Source organism: Lepidothrix coronata, unplaced genomic scaffold (genome assembly GCF_001604755.1).
Source record: "Lepidothrix coronata isolate B3197 unplaced genomic scaffold, Lepidothrix_coronata-1.0 Scaffold0, whole genome shotgun sequence".
NCBI classification, from domain to species: domain Eukaryota; kingdom Metazoa; phylum Chordata; class Aves; order Passeriformes; family Pipridae; genus Lepidothrix; species Lepidothrix coronata.
In genome coordinates this window covers 824,160-837,779 of record NW_016690180.1, presented here as the reverse complement: position 1 = coordinate 837,779, position 13,620 = coordinate 824,160, and the positions used below count along the sequence as shown (strand labels likewise).

General features: G+C 40.0%; 1 protein-coding gene across 3 annotated transcripts; it reads left to right on the top strand.

The window, feature by feature from the left end:
- Positions 1-239: 239 nt before the first annotated feature.
- Positions 240-6,936, top strand: RWDD4 (RWD domain containing 4). Of its 3 annotated transcripts, XM_017805892.1 has the most exons (9): positions 328-342; positions 676-756; positions 1,593-1,693; positions 2,340-2,449; positions 2,545-2,689; positions 3,482-3,596; positions 4,823-4,872; positions 5,041-5,043; positions 5,911-6,936. In XM_017805892.1, the coding sequence occupies exons 3-9, from the start codon at positions 1,649-1,651 to the stop codon at positions 5,941-5,943; spliced, it is 501 nt and encodes a 166-aa protein (XP_017661381.1). In that variant the 5' UTR covers positions 328-342; positions 676-756; positions 1,593-1,648; the 3' UTR covers positions 5,944-6,936. The 3 variants fall into 3 exon arrangements, with proteins under 3 accessions (XP_017661360.1, XP_017661381.1, XP_017661370.1); XM_017805871.1 differs by lacking the exon at positions 1,593-1,693 and having other exon boundaries at positions 240-342; XM_017805881.1 differs by lacking the exon at positions 328-342 and having other exon boundaries at positions 670-756; positions 1,569-1,693.
- Positions 6,937-13,620: the final 6,684 nt, after the last annotated feature.

Here is a 13,620-nt window from a genome sequence, read left to right as displayed (position 1 = left end):
GCCGCGGGTCACGGGAGGCAGCGCGGGCGGACCCCGCCTCAGGAAGCGAGCGCCGGGCGGCGTCGGAAGGGCAGCGCGAGCGGCCAATCGACGCCTCGGCTGCACCGCCCGGGCCAGTCAGGAGGGACGTCACTGGCCAAGGAGCCAGTGAGCGGAGGGAGGAAGCGCGGGCGAGCGCGCAGCGGGCCAATGGGACAGCAGGGGGCGGTGCCCCGCTGAAGGCGTGTCCGTGCGGGGGCGGTGGGGCCGCGCAGCCAGGCCCGCCCAGCCCCGGCGGGAACGGGCGCGGGCCGGGCCACGGAAAGTGGGGCTGAGGTCATGGCGGCCAACGAGGACCAGGAGGTGAGTCCTAGGCCCTGCTGCCTGCGAGAGAGCGGGCCCAGGACGGGAGGGAGGGAGAGAGGATGGATGGATGGATGGATGCATGGATGCATGGATGGATGCATGGATGGATGCATGGAGCCATGGAGCCATGGAGCCATGGAGCCATGGAGCCATGGAGCCATGGAGCCGCCGGATGGGGAGGGTGGGGGGCGCGGGAGGCGGCGGGTGCTGGAGCAGGGAGGAGGGAGCCGAGGGTGGCGGGGCCGGGCGCGGCTTCGCGCACCCACCGCGGGCAGGTGCGAGCGCCGTGCGGGGCCGCGATCGGTAACCCCTGCTCTGCCCTGGCTGCAGATGGAGCTGGAGGCGCTGCGCTCCATCTACGAGGGAGATGTGTGCTTCAGGGAGCTCAGCCCCGTGTCCTTCCAGTACAGGGTAAGGCGAAGTTGCACCCTGAAGTTACTTTGCTGCCTTGTAGTTGCCGTACCAGGGGTTTCTAAGCCAAAGAGGTGTCTGATGTTCAATGAAGGGTAGATCAGTTGGCTGCTGTTTCAGAATCTTTGGTACAGTGATGCTTCGTAATTCATGTTTAGGAACCTGCTCCCGGTGTGGGTTTATCACAGAATGGATCAGGTTGGAAGGGACCACAGAGGGTCATGTGGTCCAACCTCCCTGCTCAAGGAGGGTCATCCTAGAATACATTGCACAGAATTGTATCCAGATGGTTCTTGAATATCTCCAGTGAGAGAGACTCCAGAACCAATCTGGGCAACCTGTTCCAGTGCTTGGTCATCCACACAGTAAAGAAGTCCTTCCTTATTTTCAGATGGAAGTTCCAGTGCATCCCTTTCTGCCCCTTACCTCTCATCCTATTGCTTGGCACTACAAGCCAGTTATCCCTTAGCCTTGCATCTCTATGCCTGGTGTAGTGAGAATTGTCAAACTCTCTGAAGGAGCCAGCCTGCTGAGTAATATGTCCCCTGGCTGGTCAGAAATGTAGAGACTTACAGAGATGTTTGTGTGTAAAACTTTGAACCTTCATTGCTGCTCAGTTACAAGGTTCCAGTCTCTCATCCAGAGGCAGCTGGACATGCTCTGTCTACCTGCTAAAGAGAAAAATCCATGAAATGCTTTGGGCACATGCACTGGTACCGTTCTGCTCAGGAGAGACATACAAGGAGTGCCAAGCTCAAGATATGCAGCTAGATTATGGCATGAAATTCTCGCCAACTTTCTCAGATTTAAAGACCTGGACGTTCTTCTGAGCACAGACTGAGGCAGATCTTTGGATGGCCGGAGGACTTTACTGACGAAAATTTAGGCACCCATGGGACAGAAGGGAGACTTCTGGAAATGCCATATGGATGTACTGGCGAGAAGACATCTAGAATCACCTTTTTGTGACTTCTCAAATAACTTAAGAATAGTGTCAGTAATTGTAATGAGATATGGGTCAATTTAATTGATAGCTCTGGAGTCCCATCCATGTAAGTGCAGCCTTTCTTCACTGATAGGATCATTCTTAGTAAATTTAATTTCCTCAGAAGGGGAAATGGGACATGCCTACAAGTCTACAGTGTGTTGTTTTACATTTCACTAGCTTTGGTCATTTCTGATTTTTATTAGATGAAAAATAATTGCCAAAAGTTAGGATAACTCAATTTAAATGCAGTAAAACATAGTGTCAGACAAAGACAATAATACACCTCTCCCCCGAAGAAGGATTTGTATTACGAGAAGGCATAACGCAGGTAAGTGAATGACAAAAAATTCGTATGCCATCTTTCAGACCATCATGTCTCGCACCTGTCTCGCATACGGAGCACAGCTGTTTTGTAATCAGTGTGCTTCGAAATGCTTTTTCTAGATAACAGCTTTATTTTCTGACTGATAACTTTATGAAAATAGTTGTTGTCTCAAGAAATTTGATTGGTCTAAAAGAAATAAAAGACTTCTGTATTGATATTGTAATTCTTAGTAGGTGACTGGAAACAGATAAAGTTTTTTTTTCCTTTCAGATAGGTGAAAGTGGTGATCCCAAAGCCTTTCTAATAGAAGTTTCTTGGCCAGAAACATATCCACAAACAGCACCAGTCATATCGATGGATGCTTTCTTCAACAACACGATGTAAGTATTTATGACAGCTTCACTCCTTGGCCTTGTACGTGGTAAACTTTTCTTCATCTGTCTAGTTTATAGTTTAGTTTAATGGTTTCTTTTAGATCTGCAGCTATTAAGCAAAGTATATTGGAGAAGTTAATGGTAGAAGTTGAAGCGAATCTTGGAACTGCTATGACATACACACTTTTTGAATATGCCAAAGACAATAAGGAGGTGTTCATGGAAAATCAGCCTGTTAACACTGTGGTAAGTAGATAAATTCAGGTTTTGCTTTTGTGCTTTTAAAACTGAAAAAAAAAATGGTTGTTATTTCTCTGAATACTTCATAGTTCTCTCTTTAGGTTGTAAATCAGTTCATTGGGTATACACATTAGTGGCTAAAATCGTCACACAGAGTATGGTGCCGCAGTGCTCTGTGGTCACAGTTGTTATATTTGATTGTTATTTTGCTGTTATACTGAAATGTTTGTGGGCTGCTGTTCTGTCCCACAGGGTAACATAAAAATGGAGACTTGGAGCAGAAGCAAAACTAAAGGAAGCTGAAACGGAGATTTAAGGTGTCTGCTGAGGGTTGGAAGGGTGGCAATTTACTGCAGCCCTCCTGAAATGCAATGGATTGCATACGTGCACCTCCAGGGTCTTAAGGAGTCAGACTGAGTCAATTTGTAGTTTCTGTGTTCTGTAAGGACATTATTTGCCATCATAGTGCTGCAGATTTGCTCTGAGGAAGAACAAATTATTTCCATGTTTGGGAAGTCTGAATCCCTTCACTAAAATGTAAATCACACTCCATGATAAATTTGAAAAGTGTAAGAGGTGCCTTTTCCAACTGTAAAAGAGAATAATTCTAGTCCCCAACAGATGTTTTTCAAAACTATGGTCCTGATTGTATGTTGATTAAAAGCTGCAGGCTGCTGACAACATTACTTCTTTCTGACAGCCAGGATATTTCAGTATGTCAGGTTTGGTAATCACACCACACAGAGGTATTCACGGAACTAATATGCAAATATTTACAACCACTTTTATCTTTCTCAGACTTCAGTAAGCAATAGTATTGCAATTGGAACTCCTGATGTGCCTGCAAGTAAGAAAAAAGAGAAAAAGGAACAGTTATCCAAAACCCAGAAACGAAAGCTAGCTGATAAAACAGGTTTGTTTACTATAATATTTTTTTTTTGGTCAGTATGAAAATCCAAATTTTATAGGAATGAGATCTTGCTGGAGTCAGAGTCAGTAGTCATTTGTTTATAAGATTAACTACTTTAAGTCTGTGGTCTCTGTTTTACTTGTTCTATGTGAATTATTCTTGCCTGAGATGTTGGTTCTAGTTAAAGCAACTTTCTACAGAGTAGGGATTTCACGATGTCATTGTCTTCTAGGGTTTTTTTAATTCAATTTGTGACAAAAGTGAAATTTTCAATACTTGTTGGAGGAGAGGATTTAGGACCTCTATCAACAGAAGAGGTATTTTTTTGATGGACCCTCATAAATAATTCACATTATTAAAAATGTAATTTCTAAATGAAAGTATTTGTTTTCAAACCCAAAACAAAACATCTGATTTAGTTTGTATTTTAGAAATAGAGGTGCTTCTGCAGATATTTAATGCTTTCAATGAAATAGTAGTGTTTTGATTGAAAGCTGTTGGTTACTTCAGTTGATTCAGCTAATGACTCGTGTTCAGCCTTAGCTTTTACTAATGATCTGGATAATACAACCCTATTGCAGCAATAAGTTGTACCCTATGATAGAGGTTTCTGCATAAAATCTACCTAACCTAATGTATAGTTGGTAGACTTAATGTAAACTGTATAGAGGAAAAGCTGCATAAAATTTTGTTCTTTGACAGAATTCATCATTGCTAGTCAGCCCAGCTCATGTTGGAGTTACCTTCTAAGTTAAATTTCAGGTGGACTGAGGTGTTTTTATTCAAACGGAATTACTTTGAATCACATAATCACAGAACCATCAAGGTTGGAAGAGACCTTCAAGTTCATCCAGTTCAACCATCAACCCAGCACCACCATAATCATCCCTAAACTGTATCCCCAAGTGCCACATCCAGATGTCTCTTGAACACTTCCAGAGATGGTGACTCCACCACCTTCCTGGGCAACTTATTCCAATACCTAACCACTCTGTCAGTGAAAAATGTTTTTATAATGTCTAATCTGAATCTCTTCTGCCACAGCTTAAGGCCATTTTGTCTCGTGCATTCACTTGGGGTTGGTTAAAGAACAAGGTGTTTTGTCCTCATGGCTTCATAGTGGAGAAATTGAGGAGTTTGGATATTTAGAATTTTGTGCCTTGATTTTGAAGAAAGATAAATATTCCCCTTCGCTTGTGCGTTGAAAATGAAACCTTCTTATTCTGCAGATAACAAAGGGGAGCTTCCACGAGGATGGAACTGGGTGGACGTAATTAAGGTAACATTACTGTATTATATGCAGTATTATGAAACTATTGTGTATGTACATTAAAAATGATTTGTACTTATATCTGAAGAAAACTGATCTGATATGTTTTTTCTTGCTTTTCTTCCAACTATGTTTGGATTTGACTATGGTGTCTGATTAATTTCTATATGTGTCCAGCATGTAAGTATTTTCAAGTTATCTTTTTTTACTGTAAGTAAAGAAAGAGTAAGAACAGTTGCTTATTTTGGGTTCTAAATTATGTATTTCTCAAATGCTTTAAAGTGCTAGTCCTTCCGAATATTAGTCAGGACTTTGGTTGCTCTTTTCACCTTGATTGTTTTAGTATTTATTTACTGAGCAGCTAAATTTTAATTTTATGATGAGAGGGCTTTGCTAACCAAATGTACTGCAAGTATGCTGTCTTCTATGAGAACAAGATTAAAAATAAAATTAGTGGTGCTGCTGGGTTCTGGAGAGCCGTGGATAAGTAAGCAGAAAAAGGGAGCTGTGCCAAGTGGGAGCAACTTACTGTCTCCTACAAGCCCAATTCTCTGCTACAACTACTCCAGTGGATAATTATTTTCTATTTGCCCCTCAGCACTGAATTTTTCCACCCTCTTGTATTTGCTGATTCAGTGAAAATCACTGCTTGACAATTTTAAAAGTAAACTATTTTATTTTACACAACTGTGGAAATTCTCTCAGAGATGTGTGAAAATAATGTTCCGTTACTTCATCTTTTTTATTTTGGAGAGCTAGTGATGGAGCCTTCAAATTAAATAGAAACAGTACCCTGAGGTTTTTCTGAGATTTGTTGCTGGTTTTTTTAAAATTCAACTTTCATGTTCAGGAAGTAAGCTCATTTAGTGTTTAAGTTTAAGAATTAATTCTGATGCTTTTCAGTCTCTTGGTACAGTAGCACAGTCTGTATTGTTAATTAAGTATACATGTGTTCAATGTGAGATGGAGATAATGTTGTTCTTGTTTCCTAATAAATGGAATGGCAGTCTAAACTTTGAATACTTTCTTTTTGTGTCTCTTTTATAGTTAAGCAAAACTGGTTCTAAAGATGATGAATAAAGGACTTTGGTACAAGGAAACTCCACCTTTTAATACAGTGCAATTTTGGGTCACCATCTCTCTCTTAATAACTTTTGTATTTGCTGAAGTAAACATTTTATAAAGCTCGATTTCCTAACTTGTAAATCTAGTCACACAAGTTTATCTAGAGACTATGTAGTCTTCTTTGGAAAAAAAAGCAAAACAACAAACTTGCCTTAAATGAAGGTTAGATTGTGATCAAGGATATAGAGAGCCAGTGTGGTGAAGTGAATAGTGCTGCAGTGTTTCTTAATTTATATTTTAATCTGTAGTAAAATCCTGTTATAGTGAACCCAATGATACTGTAAACATTTCCTGATGTTCTTATTCCAATTGAAGAAAAAAGCACTATAACAGTGATTGGTCACTTGACAGCTTAATTCATCAAAATAAATTATTCCATGGAAATAAGATCTTTGTCATTTCTTTATCTAATATGAACATAGAAGGAGAACATAAAAAGTGTTGCATTGCAAAACAGACTAGAGCTTGTGGTCTCATTTCACTAGTTAAAATAGTAAATACTAGTGAAAGCAAGGCCAGATATTCTAGTCTGCTCAGAAATGAATGGTTATAGCAGAAGTGTGTCTTCTTTACTCTTGCAATATCCCATCTGTTGGTCTTTCTCCAGTGTGCATCTTTACAGGTGGCTGGATGTCTGAGGGGCAGGAAAAGTGCTTTCTTGCAGTGTCTCAATAAGTGTTGGGATTTTGTAGCTCTTTGACTGGAGAAATGGGCATTCTTTAGAGGGGTTTGCTGACTGAGTGGTGGGACGGTGGAAGTCAGCAATTTGTCAAACATATTGGGAGATCTCTTTTTTGGGTGAGCTCTTTTTTTTTTTTCCTAATCTGCCTCTCTTGTATGAGAAGTCATCTTTGCTATATAAACTGCTATTGAATACAAGATGCCTTAATGTCCTTTATTATTTTTGTTTGGTTTGAGATGAACTTTAATAAATGCCTATTTATCTGCTGTGGTATGTGTTTATTTTTTTTTAATTGTGTAGTGCCTACTGTGCTGTGCAAGTTTGGACTTGCAAAAGCTTTCTTTTACAAAGAAAGCATTCTTAAAAATTGGTGGAAGAATTGTGTCTTCCCTCATGTGGTATATGTTTACGTGATACTCAGGGTAGCTGTGTTACTAGTATGAGGGTCAGTCACCTCACTGAGAGTTACAGGGTTGGTATCCATTGTGTTCAGTACACGCAGCAAGTCCAGCGCCCCTTTGAAAGAGCGCACTCCACTGTGTACAGCGCTCTTCATTTCAGAGAGTCGTGATTTCTTTTTGAACTCAACTCTCATGTAGTAAAAGGTTGTAAAGTACACATGAGAGGACCTTTTCCAAACAATGCAATCTTGACTTTGACATAAACTGGAGGCTCATGGCTGTACCCTGAGCAAGAGTGTCTGATGGGGAATACCACTGCAGGTAGAAGTTGCTCTGGCAGTATGTGGTGAACCTGTGACAGGGAAGGGCATTTGGCTTTAGTCTCTACCAGTGTCAGAACAAGCAGGACTCTTTCTATTCACTAGTTCCCCAAGGGGAATCGACTTGTCTTTGCTGGTATCCTTGGTGTATAAATCAAGTTGCCATGACAATTTATCTGATTAAAGATTAGTTAGGGAGGGTGGGGGAAGGACAAATAAGAACCACATCTCTTGCTCTTTATAGTGTTACTGTGTGTAGCTTATTAACCTTGTGAAATGCTTCATTTTTCAGCTCCTAGTCTGTAAATCACGTGCTCTCCTGAAGATACCTGAGTCTCCTCTGGTTCTGTTAGTAATGTACCTGCTTTGAAGTCTACTTTCAAGGGAAATATTTTGCATTGGGAACTTTTGTACCCGTTTTTCTCCTCTGTGTAAATTGTGAAAGGTAATTTGTGTTTATAAACCATTTTCTGATATGATGTGATGATTGGAATGGGATCATTTAAAGAATCTAGGTACTTGATATTATGGAGAGACCTTAGCACTGAGGGGAAGGAAAATGTAATGATTCTCATGAAGACACAACTGTAAATAGAGATCATGACTCCTGGGGAATGTCTAAACACTGTTGAAAAATCCACTCCCGCTCCCACCCTTTTTTTTTTTTTTTTTTGAGTAAAAACCCACTGGCTCTGGTAAAACAGTGATGTATGCTTTTTTCCAGTTGGATGAGAGTCTCTTGATCGTAGGGCTACACCACCTCTTTAAATTTACAAGTTTTGCAGTAGAATTTTGGCTGACCTGAAAAGACAAGTGTCAGTCATCATCATCATCATCATCATGGTTAGGCTTCGCGAACGAAGATTTGGGAAGGCTCTATCCACATTTGTTACAGATCAATACTAGTAACAGTAAAGGAAAAGTAGCAGGTGTTCAAAACCCTGTTAGTATCCCGACCAAAGATGCCCCATTGCAGTGGAAGGTACCAAATCCCAGGGAATAATTCAGACTGCCTTTATGCTGAATAGAGAGGTGACAGCTGTGATTAGTCAGCAGTGTGTGCCCACCATGTCCTTCTCACCCCTGTGATCAGCCTGGCACAGATACATTGAAATCAAGGCTCATAATTTCTGCAGTCCTGCTTCAATTGGTTGTAGGTGGGGTGGATAGAAAAAGTGTGCCCAACTGATGAGCAATTAGATTTTGGTGAGTAAAAGACCAGTAGAAAAAAAGCCAGCATTTCTCTGTAGAGGAGCTTTGGTAAAGAGCAAATGTGGAGAGACTATCCTCCTTTCACTTGAGGGATACAAATGATTTTGGGTTATACCATGCACTTAGTCCTGTGAAAATCCTTGAACAGGTGTGAACCAGAAATAGTTCCGCTTTGGAAATTGTTTCCTTCAACAGTGTGGCCCCTTAAGCACTTGCAGTTAACAGCAGAATGAAGAGGAGAGGAAATGTTCATTCAACAAAGAAAATATCAGAAGTGTGAGAATTCTGGGTGAATTGGAGGAGGAAGTGGACGGGAAAGAACATGCTTGTATACAAAACTAAAAGAGCATAGGGGATAAATTGTCGCTGCTGCAGTACAATACAACAGAACAAAAGCTAAGCATATCATTGCAGAACTATAAATTCTGTCATGAGTTTGAGCTAAGGTGAAGGACAAGAGGATTGTGGATTTTCTTTCTGTCACTCTGGTTTCTTTCACCAACATGGACTTGGCTTCATCTCAGAATGGATCTGCTCTGTGGTTATGAGAAGATATTTCTGTTTGACTAATTTATGCTTCCTGTTATTCTCTTTCTGAGCCCATGGAAGCAACCTCTGAAAGCCTGGTGTAAGTTAAGACAAGGCATATTGACTAGGCATTGGAAAATATTTTATGTAGGTAAAAGAAGGAATTGACTGCTTCTTCTCTCTCTCCTTCATTCAGAGCAAAGTAAGGAGTTACTCCAAAGGGCTGAATTACACAAGACGTGAGAATCTATATCCAGGCACTGGTGTACTATGTCAGCCTGAAATTTTTACATAGCTATACCTTGCTACTGTGTCTGAGGATTCATGCCTGTGGTTCCTACAGATGTTTGTGTTTAAAGTATTGATGCTAAGAATAGGCAGAAATTTGAAAACTCTTACTGTGATTACCTACTGCAAGCTGCTTATGTTGTAAGATGGGCTAAGGTTGTAGCAATGAGAGAGAAAGCCAAGCTCTAACTGCATAGCCTTATTGGAGGGGAGTGGTGTTGTGTGGGTGTCTCTGAGGGCATAGTTTCTTCTGCAGTATCTTTATGATCAGAAAGGAAAAGTCAGTCTAGTACGAGTTTGGAAGATAACATTCAAGAAACTGTATGGAAAGAAAAAAGCTATCTTTTCTTTCTCAAGGAATTATCTGCTATAGTGCCACTAAGAGGCAATAAACAGAGTCTTGTATGGAGCCACTCTTCAGAGCAGGATCTTACTTTAAATCAAGTAAGAGTGTCTGTCAGTTAATGCATTTTATGATTTCCTGCAGGAAAGTCAAGTGTGAAGAAAGCATTACTATGTAAAGAGGTGCTGTCTCCACTGTAGGGAACCATTTGATCTGTACTTATAGTGAAAACTATGGTTCAATTGACCTTGAAGAGAGATATTTTATAATAGTACAGGGAAAATGTAGCAGCCCATTGATAAAAAGTACACAGCCTCTATAGGCGATTAACAAATTTTGTACAGCATTATCAGTTCTATATTTTTCTGTGAAGATCAGTGCTAGAATATTACCAGGTTTTAGTTGACTGATATATAGCATGATTATGATTTTCCTTTCCCCCCTTCATACCATATGTCTTTAGATGATAAAAGTACAGGGTGTAGTATAGAAATTTATCTCCAAAATCAAAATAGTGCTGCAGTTACAAATCCACTCAAAGGAAATAATCTTACTCAGAAGTAAGGATGTGCCAAAATTAAAGCTGCCTGTGTGATGTTTATATGAGAAAGAATTCATAAGAAGATTTTCTTTCTGTGACTATGTGTTCTTCAGGTTTTGTTTGTGGGGTTTTTTCCCCCTTGTAGTGTCAAGCAGATGGTTAGTGCTTTTCTTCCTAGTGTCCCTCTTAGTAGGAAAGTAGTGCAAAAAATGAGTTTTAGTATGCTCCTAAGCCTGAAAAGAGAGCAAAGTTTTCACTTTGTGAAAGTAAATAAAGTAACAGAACTGTCCCTGGAACAAAGTGGACATTTGAAACAGCATGACCAAGTACAGAGGCAAATTAATTTGCTGTAGTAAAACTGAACATATCTGAGTGGCTTTAGTCTGCTTCAGAGTTTATCTCCATGCAGTGGATTTGTGACCACTAAATGCTTATGGATAATTTTAGGCTGGCTATAGAGCTGCAGTCCATGTAGTTAACCATTGCTTTCAATAAATTCGTGTTACAGAAGTCTGTGCAGATTCTATTGTGTTGGTAATGAGCTCTAGTTCTATCCCTTTGCATTTGATGGAAGGAGAGGAGATGCACTGTTACAGCTCTGTGATGAAAGAAATCTGCATGTGTGCTGTCAACAAGGGTGCTGGACTTGGTGAACAGGCACTACAGTCAGTCTGACAGCATTAAAAAGGTGAAGTTCTAAAAGATAATTTAGTAGGCTTATCTTAATGTGGATCCACTATTTTTGTACGTTTCTTTTTTTTTTTGTTAACTTGCTTATGATGTTTAAAATGCTCTAAATACAAGCAGATACATTGGCTTATTAGCTAGTGTGTATATGTGTCAAGTGACTAACTGTTCAGTCAGGTGAGTTCAAGAGCAGTTGTTCTGTGTTTCCTGATTTCATGGCAGGATGAGAGTTCTCTAACTCTTTTCACAGTGCATTCCTATAGGTAATCTTCCTCCACTGTTTTCTTCCCATCATGAGCAAAAAAAAAAGGTACTCAGCATCACTGTGTGTCTTCCACTTGTTTTATTTCCTCCTGTTTTAAATGTATATATTTGAGGCCTCTACTACAAGCTCTAACTGGTAAAGATTGGGCCGAATCTCTTTGTGATCATCACAGTAATCTTTGCTTCAAAGACACAGGCCTTACTGTGTTAGATGCTGCATTGATGAACACAAAGAAAGCAGGCGTGGTCACTGTCTTGCAGGATCAGGAAATGGGGAAGAAACATATGTATTATATGCACATGCATGGCAAATCAGATTTTAACCATTCTGCTCACAAGACACATGAAGAGACACATGCTAAATGTGATAAGCAAACACTCAGCTTCCTTGGATATCTGTTCGGAGAGAGAAGGTGACAGAATTATTGAAGAAGGAAAAGAAGGAAGAAGGAACATCTTGAGTCTGGAGCCTTAAGAACATGGTTGGTTACTCATATGAAAAATGCAGTTGATAAACATACATTGTTTCTCTGTATGTTAAAATATCCCTAAGGTATTTTAGAAGATGATAAAATATTTTAAAGGTGTTAATGATAAACCATTGAGAGGAGGAAAGAATGTCGCCAGAAGAGAGTTATACATAGGAACAAATCTAGAAATTCTGATTTGGAACTGTGAGATTCTTGTATACCAAGCAAATGCAATTTCCATTACTTAAGAAGTGGAGATAATTCTAAAGCCTGGCTTCATCTTTCCAGTGAAATTCTGAGTAGTTTAATGTTTTGAGTGTTGCAAGCTCAGAATTTTATCTGCTGCAAGGAAGGGTAGTGCACAAAATTTGGATTTAGATGTATATTTTGCAATTGCGAATTCAGCTCATCAGTATTTAAACGTCCAATTAAAGTGTATCTTGTGAGCAGAATGGGTAAAATGTGATTTGCTACACGTGCATGTAAGCGCAGTCTTGGTAAGGTGCATCATTGCATCATATCACTTAAGGTACAAATGGACAAAGAGTATCCCCTCTAAGATTATCTGTCTTATTGGATAAATATTTATCCTCTGACTCATTTGAAGCTTTTGCCATCAAATGCAGCAAAATAATCAAAACTGCAATGACTTTTTATTACAACCACCTGATCTCTCTATGCATGTTTGTGCTAGAATCAGAGGCAGAAAGAAATGCATTAATGGAAGAAACCTATTTTCAATTATACAACTACTGTAGAGAAAGAGGCTGTGACTCCAGCTGATGGACCTGAGGGGGGGGGCTTCTGGGTGGTGTTAGAAGTTATCACCCCAATGTTTCGCTACATCTGTAAATTTTGAAGAAGTATCAAGAGATGAGACATCGAAGATTTGTTGTAAGGTTTTCTGGATTTTTTTAAAAGATTTTTGAATTCTATTGAATTTGTATTTTTAGGGTACAGTAAGTACATTACTGGTTTTAGTATATAAATAAAGGGCATATTGTAAAAGAATGCAAAAGAAGAAGGGACAATGAAGCATAGTTTTGACTGATACACACTGGTTAGGTTTGTATTATATGTAAATCAGGTTTTTATTTGTCTCCCTGTGTGTATGTATTCCTTTTCTCATTGCTTTCAGGTTTTGTTGGGCAAAAGCTTGATAATCCCATCATCCCAGGAATATTGTGAAAGAAAATCTTGTAATTAATTAAAGGTATAATTGGAAGACTGAAATTAACCAAAATAATGCAAAAGCAGAAACTGTTATGTGTTGCATCTCATGGGGCATCAAAAGAGACAATTCTGACCGAAAAAGCAGTGCAGACAGATGGTAATCAGGCAGGTGTTATTCAACATTTTTGGGAATTGGCAAATCATCAAAACAAAATATAACTGGAATTCATTCTAACAGAGAATCAGACTCAAACATTTCAGATGAGAAGGATCTGTTTAATGTGTCACCTTCATTCCTCAAGCACAACCTGCTGTTGAATGCGACAGGGAAATGTAGCTTCTTAACTAGAGGCACTGGTAGGATGAAAATTTTCATAGAATCATAGAATACACTGAATTGGAGGGGACCCATCAGGATCATTGAGTCCAACTCTTGGCCCTGGGCAGGACACCCGAAGAATCACACCATGTGCCAAGAGCATTGTCCAAATGCTTCAACTCTGTCAGGCTTGGTGCTGTGACCACTTCCTTGGGGAGCCTGTTCCAGTGCCCGACCACCCTCTGGGTAAAGAACCTTTCCCTGATATCTAACCTAAACCTTTCCTGACTCATCTTCATGCCATTTCCTCAAGTCCCACCACTGGTCATAAGAGTGAAGAGATCTATACCTGACCCTCTGCTTCCCTTCATGAGGATGTTGAAGGCTGCAATGAGGTCTCCCAT